At 34.7% G+C, this 26243-nt stretch overlaps 1 protein-coding gene across 1 annotated transcript; it reads right to left on the reverse strand.

The window, feature by feature from the left end:
- Positions 1–1982: 1982 nt before the first annotated feature.
- On the reverse strand, positions 1983–24827 carry LOC143232811 (neural cell adhesion molecule 1-like). The gene is made up of 13 exons (XM_076468720.1): positions 24779–24827; positions 21417–21752; positions 20549–20659; positions 18001–18204; positions 17518–17811; positions 15901–16191; positions 14835–15122; positions 13303–13605; positions 10083–10214; positions 8949–8976; positions 5861–5958; positions 3880–4079; positions 1983–2475 (listed from the first exon to the last, which is right to left on the reverse strand). The coding sequence occupies exons 1-13, from the start codon at positions 24825–24827 to the stop codon at positions 2281–2283; spliced, it is 2529 nt and encodes an 842-aa protein (XP_076324835.1). The 3' UTR covers positions 1983–2280.
- Between the last annotated feature and the right edge of the window lie 1416 nt (positions 24828–26243).

Genomic DNA, 26243 nt, shown 5'->3' on the forward strand with positions numbered 1-26243 from the left:
ATCGGTTTTCGATACTCGTGGTTGACACAGCACAAACAACCCATCGTGTAGCTTTATACTTTGAGAAGTCTAGAAGTTCACATGCTCGGTCTGTGAAGCCTACAGCCCACTTTGGGACTGTAGGTGCGTGGTAACTGTGATGCTTAATTCCCAGTATTCAGTCAGACAAGAGTTGACGGTGTGGGCTGTTGAATGGTCACCTTATCTGTAATTAATCAGTTTAAAATTATTTTCAGATACTCTTGGGAAAACAAAACAAACAAACAGGAGCTTGGGACCAAAAAATGCGCCACCTGCTGTTTACTAACAGCTCAGATCAAGAGAATAAACTTTTCAAGAGTTTGGGTATTATTGTATAACTTGTGGTCGGTTTACAGCCTTTCCAATAAATCTTGGAAATGTATTGTACAAGGAAATTTCCTCGTACAATAAAAATAAAATTTCAGAAACCATTTTGGGGGCTGTCTTAATATTTTGTCATTCTAACTGAATCCCTCCTCCTAAGTGGCACAGAGATAAGCCTGAAATTTTGGGCTTGATCCCAGTGGTGAATGGCACTATGCAGCTTTGTGTTTAATAAAAACAACAATTCTAACAGGATATGAGCTGAACGCGGCCGAGAGATTAGAGTGCCATACCAAAAACCTGAAGGTCTATTGTTCGCGCTCTATTACCACTTGGACATCGTTTATTAGTGACAGCCAAATCCAACTATTTGTTCAGAGAATAGTAGTGACAGTTGGCTTAGATAGCCTTGAGTAGCCTTGCTCGTGTGATAGTGGTACAAAGAAATAGGAAACTGATATAGAGCCAAGTTACAAAGTATTTGTAATGATGGAGATAGAAGCTTTAAAATTAGAATCTACGGAGAAACTCCGAAAAGGTTTTATTTCTCAGAAAGAAGTTCTAGAATGTTAAAAAAAGTACCTATTGAAAAATATAGAGCACGAATTTGGATCAGAAATATTTTAAAATATTGTTTAGGCAGTATTATGTCTGAGTCAAATATTATAATACATTAGCAAAGATATACATTTACCTCTTATAAGGCAAATAAAACCGAAACGAACTTAGAAACGTACGAGGTTTATTTGTTTCAGCAATAAACATATGGCGATCTGGCGAATGTTAAATTTTAATTCACACTTACTTTGCTGGAACGTTTGGCATTTTCCTTTTGTGATGAAAAACGAAGCAACTGTTATAATACAAATGATCTCCAAAACGTGTCATCTCAGTTTTCATTAAATCTGAATTTGTAGGATATTGTTAAATTATTCAAGTATTTACATTTTATGACAGCTACAAAGTGATGAATACAATGTAGTACTTGGTATAAGGATCAAACTGATACTTGTGGTACAGCTGTACTACAAAATGTAGTACTAGATGTAAAGGTCAAACTGATACCACTGGTATATCTCTACCAGAAAATGTAGTACCTGATATAAGGATGAAACTGATGTCTCTTGGTATATCCTTACCACAAAGCGTAGTACTTGGTATAAGGGTCAAACTAATACCTCTGGCATATCTGTACCGCAAAATGGAGTACATGGTATAAGGGTGAAACTGATACCTCTGGTATATCTGTACCACGATACTATGTGGTATATATGTACCACGAAACGTAGTACTTTTTATAAGGTCAAACTGATACCTCTAGTATATCTGTACCACGATACTATGTGGTATATATGTACCACGAAACGTAGTACTTTTTATGAGGTCAAACTGATACCTCTAGTATATCTGTACCGAAAAACGTAGTACTTGGTATAAGGGTCAAACAGATACCTCTGGTATATTTGTATTAAAAACATAGTACTTAGGACTAAAAGTAATTCATGAACAATATAAGTATTAAAAGATTAGAATCCATAAAATTAAATATTTTATTTTGAATATATCATCTGTAAAGTGTTTAAAGGACTGTTTTTATCCCACGTAAATAAGCTTGAGAAATTTACACCTGAAACCAGTGGCATTTCTAGTATTTTCTTTATTTAGGAGGTTGAAAAAAATTAAAAATTTTATATCAATGACAGTTGAACTGCGTGACATACAGGAGGAGAGACAATAAGCTATCTCGTGACATTCACCGGCAGTTAGCACTGATGGATATGATCTTTATTTTGTAAGATATATTGTTAGTAATTTCTTTCCTTTACAAAACCAGAGTGAGTTATTAAAGATACAAAATTCGTAGTAGTTATAAACTAAAAGGTTTAATACTTGTCTTACATACAACTCGTTCCCGTTGTAGAAACGTTTCCAACTCTAAACTTCACTTTCCCACCTGCTACTGCTCATCAGTGGCGTCTCACAGGAGGCGCTGCAGTCTTCATACTCTAGCTGCTGCCGCCCTCTGAAGTCGATCTGAGCGTACTCTGTTGGTACCTCTTGCCGTCTAACAACTGAGGAACGCTGACCTAATCCAGGCAAGGCCAACTCAGCATATGTGATGTCCTTGGTCTAAAAAGGCGAGTCACGTGACAAATAATAACAAACTCAAAATATCACAATAATTAAATTTCATATTTTAAAATGATTTAAGTAACATTTTGATTTAAAAATATGAGTTTATATCATCTTACTTTTTATAATATTTGTAGTATTGTAAATTTTATAATATTGTACTGCTCGGCATAGCCAAGTTGGTTAAGGCGTTCGACTCGTAATTTGAGAGTCGCGGTTTCGAATCCCAGTCATACCAAATATGCTCGCCCTTTCAGCCGTGGAGGTGTTATAATATGACGGTCAATCCCACTATTCGTTGGTAAAAGAGTTAAAGATGGTGGTGATGACGAGCTGCCTTCCCTCTGGTCTTACACTATTAAATTAGGGACGGCTAGCGCAGATAGCCTCTTTGCGCGAAATTCAAAGAAACAAACAAACTTGTAATATTGAAAACAAAATCCTGAGAACTTGATGTTGTTTGTATACAATGTTCAAGATCAGTAAAAGTTCACTCTTTGGATATGAATACATACGTATTTTAAAACACTCGATAAATTTCACTTACTACGTCTCTTTCAATCGACGTGTTCAAACAGCAAAAGATTATATTGAAGTAAAAGTTATTGTTTTTCTTTCTTAGTTTTTGCTAAATTATCTTTGGTGATCACAGATTTAAAATGGTGACTTCCAGTGATTTAGTGATCTCAGATTTAAAATGGTGACTTCGAGTGGTTTAGTGATCTCAGATTTAAAATGGTAAACTTCCGGTGGTTTAGTGATCTCAGACTTAAAATGGTTACCTCAAGTGGTTTAGTGATCACAGATTTAAAATGGTGACTTTTAGTGGTTTAGTTATCTCAGATTTAAAATGGTGACTTCCAGTGGTTTAGTGATCTCAGATTTAAAATGGTAAACTTCCGGTGGTTTAGTGATGTCAGATTTAAAATGGTAAACTTCCGGTGGTTTAGTGATCACAGATTTAAAATGGTGACTTCTAGTGGTTTAGTGATCTCAGATTTGAAATGGTGACTTCAAGAGATAGTCTATCTGTTTGATTCTTTTGTATATTCGTGCAAAGTTACATAAATACTATCTACGCATAGTCACCTCTCATTATGAACTGATAGACTAGAGAAAAAGGCAACTAGTAAAAAATACCTACCGCTAACTTTTGGACTTCACTAATCGAATATAAAGTATGAAAAATACGGAGTACGATTTTAACATAACGGGACGCAAGCCTTGGAAACTCGTATACAGAGACTGGCACGCTAACCATTAGCTACGCCCGGTTCGTAGAGGTGATCTCAGCCAATAAGAGTAAACAATGACAGAGAAATCTAAGAAATTACAGAAGTGTCATAAAATATCGTTATTTTGTGGTTTTTGAGGTAATAAAGAAGTAACTTATATTCTTACCTCAGCTAATCTGGAGTTGTTATGTGAAGAATTAATCTCTCTTAGCTCCCTGGATGATGAGTTAAGACTCTCAACTCTTTTTGCTGGACGTGGCGTGCTGTAGTTAGTTTCTAACACCAAATGACTACTGTGTCTTACTGGTGTACTGTAAGAAGATTCCATCAGTTGGAAGTGTGGGCCATCTTCCTCTTCAGGATAACCTAGAAAGGATTGTTTACATAATAAACTGGCATTATAGTTAGTTTTTAATACTAAATGATAGCTGTGTTATTATGTAAAAAGATTCTATCAGTTGGAAGTGTCAACCATCTTCCTCTTCAGGGTAACCTAGAAAGGATTGTTTACATAATAAACTGGTATTGTAGTTAGTTTTTTAATACTAAATGATAGCTGTGTCCTTATGAAAAAAGATTCTATCAGTTGGAAGTGTCGGCCATCTTCCTCCTCAGGGTAACCTAGAAAGGATTGTTTACATAATAAATTGGTATTGTAGTTAGTTTTTTAATACTAAATGATATTTAGTATTAAGCTGTGTCCTTATGTAAAAAGATTCTATCAGTTGGAAGTGTCGGCCATCTTTCTCTTCAAGGTAACTTTGGAGACAAGAAATGATGATGGTCAATCACTAAATTTGCTGTTAATCATGATTTTTAATGTCGCAAGCCTCAGACTTATTACTGAACACGTTGGAGGCATCTAACTTGGTCACAGGTGGCGAATGAAATGATAGAATTGGTGGGCTTCACCATACTTTCTCTCAACAACTGAATTGAGTTTTATATTTAATTTTAAGATCGTCAGAAGAATGAATTAGTACCATCGGTGCTGCACGTTCCTTATAAATATTGGTTTTTACTGAGATGAGTGAAAGACAACTAAAAACACCATAGCTATGACAACATATATATTAATGAATTAGTTAATTCGAACAGATGTTTGATGGGTCTCTTAAACTTCGCTTATAACCTGCTAGGTTTTTAGTTTTGTTCATCTATTGCGCGATAGAGGGCGAACTTCTCTGATTGCCCGATACCTCACTTCTTTTGCTACAACCTTTGTCGTTCTTCGTACTATAACTTTATTACATATTAGGCCTAGCGTGGTTTGGTAGTCAAGGCATCTATTTTCTGATTGGTAAGAGTTAGCGGTGGGTGGCGATATTTAACTGTCTTCCTTCAAGTTTAACACCTCTGAAGTAGAGATGTATAACGTAAATAGCTATGAGTAGCTTCTTACCAAACAAACTTGAAAGTTAATTTATTTAAACAATAATATAAGGACATAAGATGTGTGTTGTATTAAATGTTAATATTTGATTTTAAGTCCTCCAGTTTGACCATCAGCATCTCGCGTTCAAACTTGTATCAAACAACAAAGTCAAACTTTCTTCCAAATCTACAGAAATTGTCTACTTTGAACTCGAACTAACTGCTCATCAAAATGAGTAAAAACGTTTATGTCTTTAAAAGTTAAATTAATCTGTTGGTAAATATCAATGATCTATCCATCTATCATCTATCCATCAATTATCCATCCATCAAACAGTTATCTATTCATCCACCAATCAGTTATTTATCTACCTATTAATTCATCACCAGCTATCTATCCACCTATCAATAATCTAGCGATTTATCTATCATTTTTATATGATTCTATCATCTATCCATCTACTCTCTATCGATTAAGCTACAATTATCTATCCACCCATCTATCAACTACATATCCATCCACCCACTAACTATCCATTAATATATCCACCAATTATCTGTTAACTATATATATGTATCTACTCATCCATGCACCAACTATCCATTCATCTACCATCAACTATATATCTACCCATCAGCTATATATTTATCGACCAACTATATATCATACATATGTACATATATATATTTACTCATCCATGCACCAACTATCCATTCAACTACCATCAACTATATATCTATCAATCAGTCTTATGTTATTTATGTATTCCCACCTGGACACGAAGCTCTGTAAAATGTCCTGGATGGAATTATATCTGGACCTTTGTCTTCTACAAAATCGTCAATATCTTTCTTGAGTGGCACGTGGGACCTGAACATAGAAAACTCTTGATGTTAGTGTTAACTAGAAACTTTTTATTTTTTGAAAAATTAGGTCTATCAAATCTAACTAAACACGATGGTTCTAGTCACCAATAAAGGCAGATAAGGATATTGCTGCCGACTAATTGGCTGGCTTACCTCTTGACATTCATAACGTATACTATGACGTGTCATTTCATAAAGTACGTCTAAACTTAAGTCATCCTGTAGCCCATCTGGTGTTGAAACTATGAATTTCTTACTGATCCATGTCATGATTCACCTAAATCCTCAACAATAAATTTATGTGTTTGATTCAGTTGAATTTGGCGAGTAGGAAATAAAGTATTACCAGAATGTGTATTTAATGAGTCGTAGATGAAACATAAAAGCACATTCTAGAAAGCAACAAGAAAGTGGATAACATGTGGAGAACATGTAATGACAAACAAGTGACGTTGTGAGGAACGTGTAACTCTGTGGAAAACAAGTAACCTTGTAGAGAACGTGTAACATTGTAGAGAAGTAACCTTGCAGAGAACGTGTAACATGGTAGACAACAAGTAACCTTGTAGAGAACGTGTAACATGGTAGACAACAAGTAACCTTGTAGAGAACGTGTAACATGGTAAACAACAAGTAACCTTGCAGAGAACGTGTAACATGGGAGACAACAAGTAACCTTGCAGAGAACGTGTAACATGGTAGACAACAAGTAACCTTACAGAGAACGTGTAACATGGTAGACAACAAGTAACCTTGTAGAGAACGTGTAACATGGTAGACAACAAGTAACCTTGTAGAGAACGTGTAACATGGTAAACAACAAGTAACCTTGCAGAGAACGTGTAACATGGGAGACAACAAGTAACCTTACAGAGAACGTGTAACATGGTAGACAACAAGTAACCTTGTAGAGAACGTGTAACATGGTAGACAACAAGTAACCTTGTAGAGAACGTGTAACATGGTAAACAACAAGTAACCTTGCAGAGAACGTGTAACATGGGAGACAACAAGTAACCTTGCAGAGAACGTGTAACATGGTAGACAACAAGTAACCTTACAGAGAACGTGTAACATGGTAGACAACAAGTAACCTTGTAGAGAACGTGTAACATGGTAGACAACAAGTAACCTTGTAGAGAACGTGTAACATGGTAGACAACAAGTAACCTTGTAGAGAACGTGTAACATGGTAGACAACAAGTAACCTTGTAGAGAACGTGTAACATGGGAGACAACAAGTAACCTTGCAGAGAACGTGTAACATGGGAGACAACAAGTAACCTTACAGAGAACGTGTAACATGGTAAACAACAAGTAACCTTGCAGAGAACGTGTAAGATTGTAGACAAGTAACTTGTAGAGAATGTGTAACATTGTAGAGAAGTAACCTTGTAGAGAACGTGTAACATGGTAGACAACAAGTAACCTAGTAGAGAACGTGTAAGATTGTAGACAAGTAACTTGTAGCGAACGTGTAACATTGTAGAGAAGTAACCTTGTAGAGAACGTGTAACATGGTAGACAACAAGTAACCTAGTAGAGAACGTGTAAGATTGTAGACAAGTAACCTTGTAGAGAACGTGTAACATTGTAGACAAGTAACCTTGTAGAGAACGTGTAACATGGTAGACAACAAGTAACCTAGTAGAGAACGTGTAAGATTGTAGACAAGTAACCTTGTAGAGAACGTGTAACATTGTAGACAAGTAACCTTGTAGAGAACGTGTAACATGGTAGACAACAAGTAACCTAGTAGAGAACGTGTAAGATTGTAGACAAGTAACCTTGTAGAGAACGTGTAACATGGTAGAAAACAAGTAACCTTGTAGAAAACGTGTAACATTGTAGACAACAAGAAACCTGGTAGAGAACGTGTAACATGGTAGACAACAAGTAATCATGTAGAGAACGTGTAACATGGTAAACAACAAGTAACCTTCTAGATAACGTGTAACATGGTAGACAACAAGTAACCTTGTAGAGAACGTGTAACATGGTAAACAACAAGTAACCTTGCAGAGAACGTGTAACATGGGAGACAACAAGTAATCATGTAGAGAACGTGTAACATGGTAAACAACAAGTAACCTTCTAGAGAACGTGTAACATGGTAGACAACAAGTAACCTTGTAGAGAACATGTAGCATGGTAGACAACAAATATTCTTGTAGAGAAAATGGAAATCACTATTATTATAGTTCAATACAACCTTTACAAACAACATCATTATTACAACATCCACAGACAACAACAATATTACAACCTCTACAAACAACATCGATATTACAACATCCACAGACAACAACAATACGTACTTCTAATATTGATGTTGTTTGTAGAGAACGTGGAAATCACTATTATTATAGTTCAATACAACCTTTACAAACAACATCATTATTACAACATCCACAGACAACAACAATATTACAACCTCTACAAACAACATCGATATTACAACATCCACAGACAACAACAATACGTACTTCTAATATTTATGTTGTTTGTAGAGAACGTGGAAATCACTATCTATTATAGTGCATTAAAACCTATACAAACACCATCAATATTATGACATCCACAGACAACAACAATATTACAACATCTACAAACAACAACAATATTACAACATCTACAAACATCAACAATATTACAACATCCACAAACATCAACAATATTACAACATCCACAAACATCAACAATATTACAACATCTACAAACAACAATATTACAACATCTACAAACAACAATATTACAACATCTAGAAACAACAATATTACAACATCTAGAAACAACAATATTGCAACATTTACAGATAACAATATTACAACATCCACAAATAACAATATTACATCTTCAGATAACAATATTACAACATTTACAGATAACAATATTACAACGTCCACAAATAACAATATTACATCTACAAATAACAATATTACAACATCTAGAAACAACAATATTACAACATCTACAGATAACAACGATACGTACTTGTAATCCTCTTCTCTGTCGAGCTCACCTGGGTATAAATAAAAAATATAGAGATTTTATTGTCGTGAAAATACGTTTAATTAACTTATATAATATATATATATATTATTTGTTGTTGTTGTGAGGTAGTATATATGTATATTATTTATAGTTGTGAGAATAAGTTTAATGTACATTTAAGTTTTACTTTCACAACAATGAATAATATATAAATTTACCAGTGATAATAAATTATCGCTAAGCTTTACATTGTAATAAAATTATTAAAATATTAAAAATAATTTCTTTAGAGATCGTCTTTAATATACCTTCCCCTTTTTAATGGATATGCCTGGCATGGCGAGGTGGTTAAGGCGCTCGACTCGTAATCCGAGGGTATAGAGTTCGAAACCCCGTCATACTAAACATGTTCGCCCTTTCAGCCGAGAGGACGTTATAATTCCACGCTCAATCCCATTGTTTGTTGGTCAAGACTTGGTGATGGGTGTTGATGACTAGCTGCCTTCCCTCTACTCTTACATTACTAAATTGGAGAGATCTTGCGGAGATTGCCCTCGTGTAGCTTCGCGCGAAATTCAAAAACAAACAAACAAATCTAATGGATACGTGTCGGAGCTTTTAAAACTAAAAACATTGTTCCGACACTCATGGTCGGCCGAATACTGCTGACACATTGTTCAGCTTTGTCAACAGGTGGATAACAGGTGTGCTCTGTCCACCGCGGGTATTGAAACCTAATTCCTAGCGTTTACCGCTGAGCTATTTATGGTAGTGGTGGGGTTTCTGTCGGTTGTTTCAAATAAGAATCATATACGTTCCTAACGTTAAACACCCACATAAAAACACTGATTACACTGTTTTAGATTCTCTAAGCCTGTCTAGGTTAATGACAAACAACATACGTTACGTAATTATTTCAGATAAAAAATGAACAAAAATAAGATCTGTAACTTAGCTAGAATGTATAGAGTGTAAAAAAATTATTTGATTTAAAAAATGTCCATATACTTTTTATTACGTTAGCAATAATAAAAACTGTACAGATAAATTACTTCATATTCGGTGACGAACGCCTATGTTTGAGATTTTGAAAACATTTCTTTAAGTAATTAAATATCGTCACTTGTTGTGTACCTCTGGTTAACTTCCTTCTACTTCTGACTTTGAGGATTATCACCACGGCCACAGATATGAGAACGAGAGTAGCCACGGTAGATACGAGGATGACAAATAGAGGTCGAACGACTAAGATATTCTGTGAGAGACCTTAAAGAGATACGATTATAGAAATATCTGTGAGAGACCTTAAAAAGGTATAATTATAGAAGTATCTGTGAGAGACCTTAAAGAGATATAATTATATAAATATCTGTGAGAGACCTTAAAGTGATATAATCACAGAAATATCTGTGAGAGACCTTAAAGTGATATAATTATAGAAATATCTGTGAGAGACCTTGAAGAGATATAATTATAGAAATAATATTATTTGTTTAAAAAAATCAAAAACTTATATCATGACTATAGAACTAACACAAAAATGATAAAATAAAGTTATGTCGAAAGTGTTCTATTCATACACTAAAATAGTGAATTTTATTTTCATATTTGAGTGGTTTGTGAGGCTACGTGAGGGATAACTGTGTTATCTGACTCTAATTCTGAAGAGATAGACCAGATAGAAAGTAGCTAGTCAGAACCATCCATCAACAAATAAAAGGAAGAATGTAACATTATAATGCCCCCACGACTGAAAGGACAAGCATGTTCGTAATGTGATTCGAACCCGCAGAATGCGAGTTGAATACCCTAATCATTAGGCCGTACTTGATATGAGTTCATAAACCAAGGAGTGCGGTAGCAATCCCAATGGATCTTTTAAAAGATGGCAGTCTGTAAATCGCGTATGGTGACACATACACTAGGACGTCAGCAAAATGCAGCCTAAAGGGCTAGAGACGAAAAACACTTCAGCAATCAAGTATAAAGGTACCTCTAAGGTTCGGCTAACCTTTTTTTCAGTAATCAAGTATAAAGGTACCTCTAAGGTTCGGCTAACCTTTTTTTCAGTAATCAAGTATAAAGGTACCTCTAAGGTTCGGCTAACCTTTTTTGACGTCTAGAAAATGACTGTTACTTGTGAACCACAGTGTGCCCGTGACCAGGATGTACATCAAAACACTTCACTATTCCTTAGGATGGGCCTTTACATATCTAGTGATCCACGATAGGCTAGATACAGCCCACAATACAAATCACAGCAAGTCCTTGTGTGTACTATATGGGAGTAGATAATTTACCGTATAAATGTATGTCAGGACAGCTGGTATGGGTATTAACACTTTTACCAAAATAAAGCAGAGAACAAAGTTTCGACCTTTTCTGGTCAACTTCAGATCATCACGAATTTACGGTATAACCCTTATCGCGTCACACGGGATCCTTGTCACGATTTGTCTTGCTTCACGACAATAGAGTACATCATGGTTTTTTATAGAATAGAATTGAATAAGATAATGAAATGGTGCCTTCCACCAAAAGTTACACCCACTGAAAGCCAAGACTTTGCGTATGCTTTGAACTGGTGCCTTCCACCTAGAAGTTACACCCACTGAAAGCCAAGACTTTACGCATGCTTTGAACTAAAACAACGACTAATGTGTAAATCAAATGATTTCAGTAAATAAGCGAATTCGTTAATTACTGTAGCTTTAATTAATATAATTAACTCATATTTAATTGTTTTCTTATCATTTCTTTCGAAAGGGTAAAAGCAGCAGATATTTGATAAGCTATCAACATTATAAAAAATAATAACACGTTTAATGAACTGATACAAGGAGCGTATAGAAAGATGTCCACATTAGTTTTGTGTATGATATTTACTTAGTTTTTGCCTCTACAAAGAAGGATATGCCACTCGAATAGGAAAGTTTCGTCCTTGGTGTAGTTCTCGGTTCTGAAGGATTTATTCTTTAACTTTTGAAGATATAACTCAGTAAGGAAATAACATGAACATTTATTACAGGGTTTACTTGTAGAGTTACTCTTAACTTTTAAAACTGCTCATCAAATATTCTGTATCATTTTATGTATTCTCTGCAACAGCTTGAAATAAAAATTAGAAACACTTATATACGTGACTTAAACTCATTGTTTGTTATCAGTGTAACAACGTTTTATCGCCACGGTTATAAATACTACAACCAGTTTAAGTTGGGTCGATTGTTACGGTTACGACACCGTTACACGTCTATATGGAATTTGTTCTGTTTGAAACAGAAGTTTATCGGTAAATGCATTGGATAAAACAACAGCAGCTATCTGTCTTATCCGTGAAATAATTTTATTTCCAAGATGCGACATGAATAAAACACCTGTAATCAAATCTGTTCCAAATTTTACACAGTCAAGTTTCTGACAAGACGATCTAAAGTTTATATTTATCCTTTCAAGCATATTCTAAAAAAATAAAAATTTCTACTAAATTTAACTGAAGATTTCTGAGGCTTGTTTGTGTGATCTGCTGATCTTCAATGTTCTAAGTTTATTTTAAAGGTGAGCTATGTAAGTATTAATACAGTTCATAAAATGTTTGATAAGTTGTAAGACAAACATGTTGCCATCTGTTGGAACAATCTTGTGAGATCGAATAGTTGGATACGGATGTTATTCTTTTAACACACACTCACGGTAAGTAGTGGTAACGGGACGCGAACCAGGGAACTTCAGCTATATACTCTTTGACGCTTATCACTAATAAAACAGTAAATCAATATACATATTTGTAATTATTGCATTAAATACTATTTTATAAAGTAATTATGTATTAACGACTTGTATATATATATATATATTTTTGGCGAGGTCAACGTTAGCCTACGGTTGGTATTACACAGTTGACATTCAAGACAGTATTAGAAGATAACTGAAACCATTTTAATTATTGTTTCTATTTTCAGAGTGAAACGTTAAAAATAAAATCATGTAATGAAAAATACACTGAAACATATGTACTGTTCTTATGAAATGTTACAAAATACACTGAAACATATGTACTGTTCTTATGAAATGTTACAAAATACACTGAAACATATGTACTGTTCTTATGAAATGTTACAAAATACACTGAAACATATGTATTGTTCTTATGAAATGTTACAAAATACACTGAAATATATGTACTGTTCTAATGAAATGTTACAAAATACACTGGAACATATGTACTGTTCTTATGAAATGTTACAAAATACACTGAAACATATGTACTGTTCTTTGTTCTCTTCTTATCCACTCTACCAACCTTCGTATTAACAAAGTGTGTACGTGTTGTAACCAAGAAACGACATCTTACTCTTGTCTAAGAGCTTTTCGGCTGGCCTGAGAGTGGTTGCCGATATTATGGCTGGTTCGCTACGACCTTTAAGGTTGTAAGCAAACACCAAGAGTCGCAGGGCAGTTCCAGCAGGGAGTCCTTCGACCAGAAATGTGGGGATTGGAGATGATTGGTTGGCCTGCAGGACACCCTGGCCTACACTGTACACCTCTAGAGCAAAGTCTGTGTGCACACCGCCACTGTTCCCTTCCACACACTCTAAATATATCAGGTTGTCTGTTTGGTTTACAACCGAGCAGTTCTGAGGAGGATCTGGAGGACCTGTAGTGTTAGATAATGACATAGCATCAGTTGTGAGGAAGCTTTGGAGGATCAGTAGTGTTAGAAAATGACATTTAATTTAATCAGTTGTGAGGAGGATCTGGAGGACCTGTAGTGTTAGATAATGACATAGAATCAGTTGTGAGGAGGTTTTGAAGGACCTGTAGTGTTAGATAACATTGGGTCATGACTTACAATGAGAAGATTTTGGAGGGTACTATATCTTCTCAAGGGTACCTATCATACTGTATTTATATATGTTAACAAACACTTTCTGTTTCAACTTATTTATAAATATAAAAAAGGAAAACATTTTTACTTTTACATTATGGATATGCCCCTATTTTTATAGTACACTTTTAAGTTGGTTTTGTTTACCTGAACAACATCTTAAACACATAATTCAACCATACCAAAAGAAACGCAACAAGTCGGGACCATCCACCGCCTTTAAAAGCTACTCTTAACCACTGAGTAAGTGGAATTGACTGTCACTCTTGTAACGCGCCCTAACTGAAAGTATGAAGCGTGTTTGTTAGCCCCAAGTCTCGAATCTCCTGTACTGTGCTCTAACCATAATGGTATACGCTTGGGCCCTTTTATCTTGGAGTTGCTAGGCCTTTTCATATTGCAGTAGATTATCGCACTAAAACCAAGAAATTTGAAGTTTGAGCCACTTAGGCTCACTTAATTAAGAAAAGTTTCATGAACGAAACATATGATTAATAATTAGCGTTTAACATCGAGTGCTTTTGAGTGAACGAGGCTTAGGATTAGTGTGCTGACTTGAGGATCGGAAAGTCCTAGGCTCGAGCTGCAATGTGCTGACGGATCTATACAACTCTCACACTCAATTCCGGTAATCGGTTAAGAGTAGTCTGCCAGCTGGCTACTTATGGTCAGTAGTTCTAGATCATAAATTGTGGGTCTCTGACCTGTCCGTTAAGCTCAGGTGTTGTATATCAGATTCCAAATAAGTAAGCTAAATATTTTCAAACTGAATACCGGAAACAAAGAAGTGTATGTTCGACTCGTCTGAGCTATATATCTTGATCTGACTACTGAATAGTCAGATTCCAGATGTCGGCTTACTGGATATCACACATACTAGTCTGATCTATAATTTCTATCGCATGCATTCAGATTTACTACGAGTACAAAAAATTAACATTCAACATACAGTTAAGAGATGTTTTATTTATATTGTAAAAGAGATATATAAAGGATACCAGCAGGAACAACAGTGAAGACGCAAGGCTTTCGTTGGATGCCAATATCATTGGTACCCCAGCAAAGTATGGTACCATAGTCGTCATCAGTTTCGGGCGTGTAGGTGGCCAGACTTTGTGTCTTATTGTTGCTGTACTCGATTTGGCTTAAATGTTTAATGGAACTGTTGAACAACCAGCTGAAAGTGACATCTGGTGGATCTGCTACCAGACTGCAAGACACGTAGACTGTCTCTTGTATGGCGACCCTATAAGTGAACTTCTGTCCCGGCTGACACTGAGGAGCATCTGTGAAGTAATCCAGTTAGTTGGAACCATTACAAAAATAATTTTAAAACCAAGAAATAGAAATAATTTAGGATGTTCAGCTGGAGCACTTCGTTTCCACATTAATTTGTTTAGATTTTAGAGCTCAAAAACTATAATTCATAATCTTATTTTAAAAATAGAGGAATTTGATAGTAAAGTTAGGAAAAAAACAATCTTTATCATTCAGATAATCAAAAGGTAACTTTTATTTTAACAGACGTTTCGCATTAAAATAAAAGTTCTCTTACCATTATCTGGAATTCAGAGGTCATTGTTTTATTCTCGAACTTTATTATCAAAATGTGTACACACGTTTAGTGTGCACAAAATTTTTTTATAAACAAATGGTTTCGGGAAATAGAAGTCATGAGCATGTTTTTATGATTAACAGTTCTGCCACTATATGTAAACTCTTCCTTTTATGTCACTTTTATTAACAACATATTATTCTCAACTCTATTTATTATAGAGACTATCTTGTATTTCTAGATTAGTATATGGATTGAAGATAAACATAAAATGGCTGAGATGGCCAAATATCAAAAGATCCTACTGGATTTACACCCGAAAATGTCGTTAATAGTAAAGATACCCAATTAATGAAATAATGAAGAAAAACAACCAAAAAACATACTTGATGAGCCATAATTATTACCAGATTAATTTCTAGTTCTGAATTGATGTGATCGAAGGAAAATATTAATAATATAAAATTAGTAGGAGATTCGTGTAAGTGCTAAATGATGTACCAACACACATTTGACATCAATAAAAATCTTGTTACTGATCCCTAGCCCCTCTCTGTTGCTGGCTGAGCAGGTAAAATGCCCTCGGTGATACAGCTGAACCCGTTGAATTATCAAGGTGTGATTACTAATCATGATCCCGTATGTAAAATTTGTTGTGACGTCTCTTCCCTCGAGCTGCCAGTTCACGGAGTGAATCCAGGGGTTGGACCGGATGTTGCATTCCATGTATACGTCGTTTCCTTCTTGTATCTCACCTGACACAGGAATATTCCCCATGTGTAGCGTGACTTGTGGTGGAACTACAGCCAATAAAAATCACTCAAGTGAGAAATGTTTCAAAACAGTTGTTATACACAAACATATCGGATTTTGTTTCATGTTATCTGGCATTGTTTCGTGTTGCATCATATTGACTCGAGTTATTTCGTCTTGTGTCGTGCTATCTCATATTGTGTAGAGTTATCTCGTGTTGTCTTCTACCGTCTCGTATTGTCGGATTTCGGATTATTATTAAAAAGTCACGATAAAAATATTGAAAAGTAAGATAAACACTTTGAAAATTTAAATGAAAAACCATTCATATTAAAAGTCTTGGCTGAAAGCTATGGTTATACTGACCATTATTATTGGCTAGAAGATTTGGTTAAAAGCTATGGTTGTACTGACCATTATTATTGGCTAGAAGATTTGGTTAAAAGCTATGGTTGTATTGATCACTATTATTGGCTAGAAGCTTTGGCTGAAAGTTGTCGTTGTATTGACCATTCTTGTTGGAAGCCTTCGCTGAAAGCTATGGTTGTACTGACCACTATTATTGGCTAGAAGCTTTGGCTAAAAGTTATGGCTATATTGATCATTCTTTAGGAAGCCTTGGCTGAAAGCTAAGGTTGTACTGACTATTCTTATTGGCTGGAAGATTTGATTAAAAGCTAGGGTTGTATTGACCATTTTTATTGGAAGACTTAGTTAAAAGCAATAGTTGTTATTTACTATTTTCATTGGTTAAAAGTCTCAAGTAAAAACTATGGTTGTATTAACCACTCTCACTGGTCAAAAGACTTGGCTGAATGCTATAGTTGCATTGATCATTCTTATTGGAAGCCTTGAATGAAAGCTGCGGTTGTATTGACCATTCTTATTGGCTAGAAGCCTTGGCTTAAAGCTTCTTATTGGTCAGAAGCCTTGCTGTGTAAGCAGGTTTGGCTGCAACGCAGTAATGTAGTAACTCCTCTTTGTTATAAATAAGTGTCTTTACGTGTAAGTACGCTTCAAGAACTAGTGTATCAAGATTTTTTATTGGTTAGAAGTTTCTTGAGTAGAAGATATGGCTGTATCGATCTTTCTTATTGGTCTCAAGTTTTGTCGCTTATGAGCAGTTAAGGAATACGTTACCCATCACCGGAAATCGAGCATCAAATTTTAGCTGTGCAACTCCATAAACCTTACATTGACTCACTGGGAACGTAACATATTTTAATGTTATAAGTTCAAACCTCAAAGCCTACAGTAAATGTTGAATAGTTCAACATTTGTTTCTAGTTTCACAAAAGCCAGGATTCTAAGGTTTATAGTTCAGTACATCATACGTAAAACCGCATTTAAATAATATCAGATTTAAGACTTACAGTAAATTTCCAATTTCCATCCGTCTTCTATTGCACTGTTGGGGATGAGAGGGTTCTCCGCTCTGCAGGATAATAACTTCTCATTATCGCCAACAGATGGCACAAACGTCAATATACTGGTGCTGACGCCAGCTCGACTTGTACTATCCCGAGTGTTCTGCATCTGTCTCTTGTCTTTCCACCACGTGATCTTTGCTGGTGGACGAGAGCCGTTAGACGTGCATGTCAGATCAACTTCTTTGTCTGCCGATAGGGGCTGCTGGTAGGGATGAATTTTAACTTCCACTGGCTTTACTAATGTAAAATAGACAAAGAATATAATAAAACATGCTCACAAGAAGAAATTAATTTAGAAAACAATTCGATATTTATAACCTTGTACCAATTGAAATGTTTGAAAAACGAAACGTTATACAGACGACATAATTGGAACAGCTCATGAGCCACAAGTGTTTTAGGCTAAAACAATTCCAGTTTACTTACTGTTTAAGTCAATAGTGACAGAACGTGAAGAAGGAACAGTGACGTTGTTGTTTGATGACTGGCACGTGAGAACGGCCAGCATGTCGTGACGCTTTAATTTGGATATTTTTAACTCGTTCTTAACCTCGTTATCAGGTGTAAAAGTGTAGTCATCATCCAGTAGGGTGTACTCTCGCCACCAGGTCACTGAAGGCCGAGGCTTACCTGAAATACAGATATAATTACTTAATCCTAATAAGTCATTTTTGTAAATAATTTGTTATATATGTCAATAAAATAAGTTCTATTAACTTACCTTTTCGAAATAAACAACAATTTAAATATAATTGGATATCTAAGTAAACGGTATTACGGTTCAGACATCGTAAAGACAATTTAACATGTTAATTGTTAACCAGGCGCACTTGTAATGTCACTTTCAGTATATTCATTATCGAAATTATTTTTTTAACATCATACTAACAATAGTTTGTTTTGTTTCATGACGCGTAAGTGAAAAGTCTGTGAACTTAAGACTCTAGAAACCAGTTTTCCATATCTGTAGTGAGCACAGAATATAAAACTCATTGTGCAGCTTTGTGCTTTATTACAAACAAACAAGTAATAAATTTAATTTTTAATTAATGTATTATAATGATAGTGCTAACGCTTTTTTTAGATTTATAAAGTTTAGTATTAATTAGCAGTGTGTCGTGGGGCCACAACAACCTATAGGGTAGGCTTTTCTAGTAACAGAAGTATAATTTAACTTGCTCGGGCTATGGCAATCCAAACTGTCAGATATTCCCAGTTCACGCCCTCTACTGGACCTTTATTTTACTAACTAAATATGCAATATTTCCAATATTATTTGAATTTCTTCATTTTATTCTTTTATTAGCATAGAAAGTACGAAAAGTTTATTTGATAGAGAAACAAACTTAACTTTGTGTGGATCTTTTTTAATTTGGTATACTGATAGATCTTTATAATCTACTACTGGATGCCATACTTATTGTAAGAAAAACCGCCAAATTTTGACAAAAATCGTAGCGATTGTCTAGACAAAAGGTCACATTTTTGTCTAATATTCGGTCTAATATTTTCACTAGAACTTCACCTAAGAGAAAAAGTGGATTGTTTTTAGTTTTTGTCATCTGGATTAAGGTCGACCCATCATATGAACAAAATATTTGACCTTCTTAACAAATGAATGAATATTTGTTGTAACATTCTGATCAATGCTACAAGGTCCGGCATTGCCAGGTGGTTAAAGTACTCGACTCGTAATCTGAGGGTCGCGGGTTCGAATCCACGTCACACCAAACATGCTCGCCCTTTCAGCTGTGGGGACGTTATAAACTTACGGTCAATCCCACTATTCGTTGGTAAAAGAGCAGCCCGAGAGTTGGCGGTGGGTGGTGATAACTAGCTGCCTTCCCTCTAGTCTTACACTGCTAAATTAGGGACGGCTAGCGCAGATAGCCCTCGTGTAGCTTTGCGTGAAATTCAAACAAACAATGTTACAAATGTAGCTACGAGTATGGTCGTCAATTTTGATTTCATTTCTGTAAGTCGTAGACTCAATCATATCTTGGCCGCACCTTTTGCTTTCACAACTAAAGTGTTTTTGATTAAATTATGTACACTGGACACTTAAGTTATATTCATTAGATCAACAGCAACGCCACCTTACGGGCGGTCGTTTGTGCTAGTAGTTGCTAATCGTAGTTTTCATACTTCAATATAAAATCTGTAAAACATGTGAAACTTTTTAAAAAGTATTTTTTACTGCACAGTAAAAGTATTAGAATTGTTTTATTTAGTCATATCCAACTCATAGGATCAAAATTATTTAGTTTACAGAGCTCAAGATTTTCACAAATTTTGCTGAAATAAACCGAATTTCTTTTACATTAAAATTGGTTCAAGATAAATAATAGTGTTAAAGATAAAATCAAGTCTTATAGTGTAGAACTAATGAAAGTCGTGTTCTTGTTGTGAGAGGAAAACGTTTATTTAAAATTTTGTTTTATTAAAAACAAATGGTTGTTGTATATACCATAGCTAGTTTTCAAATTTTTTGAATACTCAAACTGTGAAGTTTTTTTGTTTGTGGTGCTATTCAATAGGTGACGTTATTTTCAAAGCCTTGATTACCACTTTTGGCATTAAGATCTTATTGGATTTCAGGTGTCACTTAAATAGATATATTGACTACCACGCTAGTTCCCTTACCGTATTTCAGACCTGGACTTTTTTTCTTTTTCATAGGTTTATTTGTATTATTTTAATAATATCTTGTTCATATAAGTATTTTCATGCTAGTTATTTTACTATTAATCCACGAACCTTGGCGTTCTTTGGCTACAAATTATATTTGTGTTTTTTAACCCAATTTTTGTAGCGGGTAGCAAACTAGGAATCATACGCTAAGCACAAGGACGAAAGTTCTAAAGGAAGGTTTACGTATTTGTTGTCAACCACAAAACTACGCAACTTCGAGAATTGAACCCCGAATTTAAAGTTATAAGCCCTTAAATTGTCAAAATAATAAAGATTTACTCACCTCCTCGGACTCGACAGTTTAAGTCCAAAGAATCACCTTCGTTAAACGGTCCAACTAAACCATTGAGTTTGCGACCCTGACCGTCCGTAATTACGGGTTCTCCAGAAGGAACTAGAAAGAACAGACCATGCTGAAAGTTGTTTACGTTTCACCAAGTTTCACATTAAGTAGTCCAAACCGATCTGAAATATGTTCTTAATGAAACAACGTATCGAAAGATACCAATTCAAACACTAACCAATAAGATCGCGTGAATGGTGTTAATAGTAAAGTAAATAACACATCCAATCGCAAAACACGTCAAAAAATTATGTTTTGTTTTGTAAAACCATGTTTCATGATTCAAGTGTGCTTTGTATGTTAATGAACCACAATATTCTAAATCCACTTATCCACTTGTTTCAAATCCTACTCGAGGTTAATAGCTATAGCGCCCCCTGTGATTCAGCGGTAAATAGAAAGGCTTATAAAACCAAGTTTCTATACCCGAGGTGGACTTTATGGTTCAGTACGAGCAAAGTAAACTTAACCGTAAGAACTCCTTGTCTTCAAGAATAAATATACCCCATCACGTCGTGTCTGACACACTGTAAAAGTACAAGATTACTGTATTATCAAACCGTAATTTAATAGACCTAATACTCAGGAATTACACTTTTGTTTACTCTATTGTTAAGCGCAAAGACACACACAATGGACTATCTGTGGTGTGTCCACTTTGTGAATCAAACCAACGAAAAATACGTATTAAGAAATATAGTATTATAAAACATACCAATAAAAAAACATGGCCAGACAACAAATAAACTACAACAAATGACTCCAAACTTAGTAAACATCTTAAACTCCACGTAAGAAATGCTCATACCTATAACTTTCAACGTGATGACTGTATTGACAGTCCGAGCTTTGTGAAAATCCACTCGACACCTGTACTCTCCAGCGTCATCTTCCTTCACAGGATCCAACTGAAGAAACGCTGGTCTGTTGAGCATATTGAAGTAGGCACGACTCTCCAACTTAGGACTGGAAGACTGGTGAGCCTGGTCCACATTACCCCGTCTGGCGTCCAGAGTATAGATGGGCTGAGCAGACTCATCTTTATACCAGAGGACGAGAGCTGCAGAGTCATCGGCCGAGGGAGAGGAGATGTCACATGGAAGAGCCACTTTCCCACGTACTACAGCTGTGTAGAGTATCGAAGCTGGAATGAATAAAAAGAATAAGTAAACAGATGAAGTTATACTTCAGAAAAATAAGCGTTTGTTTCTAGATAGCTAGAACACTACTAAATCCAAAAGGAAAGTAAATTATTTCACGCATTTTAAAGTGGTGCTACGAATAACTACATAACAGTTATTTAAGTAAGTTGATGGTGTAATTATATATCTGACTTAAAAAAACAACTGAAGTAGAACAGACTATCTACATAACGGTGTCATCATCTATACGAAGGACGTAAACTATAAGTTATATAATTGTTGGTCCCTCTACAGCGGGTTTTGATAACCGTGATAAATAAATGTAAAAAGGATGAAAACGGTTCTTTACACAATAACATATTTATACATTGACAAGAGAATCCCCATCACACCAAACACGTTTGTCCTTTCAGTCATCGTTATAATGTGATGGTCAATCCCACTATTCATTGGTGAAAGAGTAGCTCAAGAGTTGGCGGTGGATGATGATGACTAGCTGCCTTCCCTCTTCTCTTTCACTGTCAAACTGGGGACAGCTAGCGCATATGGATCTCGTATAACTTTGCTTGAAATTCAAAACCATACCAAGTTCCCTCAGTCAATTACAAGAGTCAGATCAGATGAAACAAACAACAAGAACAGTAAAACAATTAGATCAGATGAAGCAAACAATAAAAACAGTAAAACAGTAAGATCAGATTAGACAAACAACAAGAACAGTAAAACACTAAGATCAGATGAAACAAACAAAATACAGTAAAACAGTAAGATCAGATGAGACAAACAACAAGAACAGAAAAACAATTGGATCAGATAAGACAAACAACAAGAACAGAAAAACAGTCAGATCAGATGAAACAAACAACAAGAACAGAAAAACAGTCAGATCAGATGAAGCAAACAATAAAAACAGAAAAACAGTCAGATCAGATTAAACAAACAACAAGAACAGTAAAACAATTAGATCAGATGAAGCAAACAATAAAAACAGTAAAACAGTAAGATCAGATTAGACAAACAACAAGAACAGTAAAACACTAAGATCAGATGAAACAAACAACAAGAACAGAAAAACAGTCAGATCAGATGAAACAAACAAAAAACAGAAAAACAATTAGATCAGATGAAACAAACAACAAGAACAGTAAAACAATTAGATCAGATGAAACAAACAACAAGAACAGTAAAACAATTAGATCAGATGAAACAAACAACAAGAACAGAAAAACAATCAGATCAGATTAAACAAACAACAAGAACAGTAAAGCAATAACATCAGATGAAACAAACAACAAGAACAGTAAAACAATTAGATCAGATGAAGCAAACAATAAAAACAGTAAAACAGTAAGATCAGATTAGACAAACAACAAGAACAGTAAAACACTAAGATCAGATGAAACAAACAAAATACAGTAAAACAGTCAGATCAGATGAAACAAACAAAAAACAGAAAAACAATTAGATCAGATGAAACAAACAACAAGAACAGTAAAACAATTAGATCAGATGAAGCAAACAATAAAAACAGAAAAACAGTCAGATCAGATTAAACAAACAACAAGAACAGTAAAGCAGTAACATCAGATGAAACAAACAACAAGAACAGTAAAACAATTAGATCAGATGAAGCAAACAATAAAAACAGTAAAACAGTAAGATCAGATTAGACAAACAACAAGAACAGTAAAACACTAAGATCAGATGAAACAAACAAAATACAGTAAAACAGTAAGATCAGATGAGACAAACAACAAGAACAGAAAAACAATTGGATCAGATAAGACAAACAACAAGAACAGTAAAACAATTAGATCAGATGAAACAAACAACAAGAACAGTAAAACAATTAGATCAGATGAAACAAACAACAAGAACAGAAAAACAATCAGATCAGATTAAACAAACAACAAGAACAGTAAAGCAGTAACATCAGATGAAACAAACAACAAGAACAGTATAAGATCAGATGAAACAAACAAAAAGAACAGTAAAACAATTAGATCAGATGAAGGAAACAACAAGAACAGTAAAACAGTAAGATCAGATGAAAGAAACAACAAGAACAGTAAAACAATTAGATCAGATGAAACAAACAACAAGAACAGTAAAACAATTAGATCAGATGAAAGAAACAACAAGAACAGTAAAACAATTAGATCAGATGAAAGAAACAACAAGAACAGTAAAACAATTAGATCAGATGAAACAAACAACAAGAACAGAAAAACAGTCAGATCAGATTAAACAAACAACAAGAACAGTAAAGCAGTAACATCAGATGAAACAAACAACAAGAACAGTAAAACAATTAGATCAGATGAAACAAACAACAAGAACAGAAAAACAGTCAGATCAGATGAAAGAAACAACAAGAACAGTAAAACAATTAGATTAGATGAAACAAACAACAAGAACAGTAAAGCAGTAAGATCAGATGAAACAAACAACAAGAACAGTAAAACAGTAAGATTAGATGAAAGAAACAAGAAGAACAGCAAAACAATTAGATCAGATGAAACAAACGACAAGAACAGTAAAGCAGTAAGATCAGATGAAACAAACGACAAGAACAGTAAAGCAGTAAGATCAGATGAAACAATCTATAAAAACAGTAAAACATCAAATCAGATGAAACAAACAATAAAAACAGTAAAACAATAAGATCAGATGAAACTAACAACAAGAACAGTAAAACAATAAGATTAGATGAAACTAACAACAAGAACAGTAAAACAGCCACATAAGAAGTAACAAACAACAAGCAGAATAAAACAGTCACGTGAGATTAAACAAACAATAAAATTCGTAAAACAGTCAGATCAGATAAGGAAGGAACACGTCCAGACAGATAACAAGACCGGTAACCAATTGTATCTTTGGTTAGGTAAAATGTATCACGAAAGTTGAAAAACCACACAATAGAAGGCGTGAAAGTTTCACAAATCTTGTTAAACTTTAACGGTAAGCTGAAGAACAACAAACATTTCTAAACGTAACAAATTGATTTATGTTTAAGAGAACATACTACATGTTTCGATAGAACACTGGTCTGTCTTCTTCCGGTCGTCACACATTATAAATCGTTGTTTGCCAACTTGTTATTACGATAGAATAATACTTTTTCTTACAAAGTTTCACTACACTTCCAGCATATATATGGTCTGGCATCTATTGTTAATTGTTAGAAAATAAAAGGATAAAGAAAATACAGCACTTGTATCAGGAAATGATGTCAGATAATGGGTAAATTATGTCAGATAACGGGGTGATTTGAACTTTTGGGGAGGAGATTCTTCTTGTTTTTCTAAACGGTTACTTTTGGTCCCTACTGATTCATTAGGTGGCGTGGAGCGAACTAATTGTGGTTATCTTTATCACAGATAGACCTCTGATAAAGGAGAGTATGTGTTTGTAATTTTATTCCTGCTAATAGTTCATGTTTCCTTCTTAATACAGTTAACACAGCTAAAAACATTTTAATCTGAGACACATTAGTATAATCTATTAATACAACATTATAAGTAATTCTCGCCATTGTTTCAATTAACCGGAATAAAATTATCAGATTCCTGCTTGGAAATGAACTACTACATTCCTCAAAGTTCAAGCCTTATCAACGAGGGTGGAATCTAATAAAATAACCTGTGTTTCTCTGTGTCTGTTTTGTGTTTTATCATTATTTTTGTCATCAGGATGTGGAAGAAAAATGTTGGTCTGCAGTTAGTGATTGTTCGTGACATCATCTAGACCCGATAGAATGCTTGTTGTGTTCTTATTCACGGAGATACACAATAATCTATCACTGTGGATACCGAAACTCGAATTTCAGCGTTATAAATCCTCAGAGTTATCGCGAGCCACCTGGTGAGAAAGCAACCAATAGATGGCAGTATGGAAGACGACTTTGGACTAAACGTTACATAACTCCATTATAATTCCAATTTTTTTATAATTAATTTACTAATATTAAGAGGTGACTTGTTTTCTTATTTTTGTTCCATTAACATTTCGGCTTAGGAAAACTTAGTGTTGAGGGCACTCGACTCATTATCTGAGGGTCACGGGTTCGAATTCCTCTCACCGAAGATGTTCGCCCTTTTAGCCATGGGAACTTTAAAATTGAACAATCATTCCTACTGTTCTTTAGTACAAGAGTAGCTCAGGAGTTGTAGGTGATTGGTATTGAGTAGGTCTAGTTTATCATTGTTAAATTAGGGACGACTAGCACAGAAAACCATGGAGTAGTTTTGCATAAAATTCAAACAAACAAACTATTAATAATTTTCCATAATTTCAACAATACTCATCTTGTAGGTTTAGTTTCATACAGATTCATCTGTGGATAAAATACCAATTTTCTTCATGCACTATGGCTAGAATATTATTTTGATGTATTAATAACCTTTAAACCTGACTTTAATTATACAGACAAAGTTAACCCTAACCTCTATCTTAATCTTATCATCCAGCATCATAAGCCTGCCATTTTG

The sequence above is a fragment of the Tachypleus tridentatus genome, chromosome 1 (genome assembly GCF_004210375.1).
Source record: "Tachypleus tridentatus isolate NWPU-2018 chromosome 1, ASM421037v1, whole genome shotgun sequence".
Classification (NCBI taxonomy): Eukaryota; Metazoa; Arthropoda; class Merostomata; order Xiphosura; family Limulidae; genus Tachypleus; species Tachypleus tridentatus.

What these genes read in the sequence shown, in the direction of transcription:
- LOC143232811 (XM_076468720.1), bottom strand. Translation starts at nt 24,827, where the DNA reads ATGTGTGACGACCGGAAGAAGACAGACCAGTGTTCTATCGAAACATGT. An exon ending in ATGGAAATTGGAAATTTACT is followed by an intron (nt 16,192 to 17,517) that starts GTAAGTCTTAAA and finishes TATTGGCTGTAG; the next exon opens with TTCCACCACAAGTCACGCTA. An exon ending in CTTCACTGTTGTTCCTGCTG is followed by an intron (nt 13,606 to 14,834) that starts GTATCCTTTATA and finishes CTAACACTACAG; the next exon opens with GTCCTCCAGATCCTCCTCAG.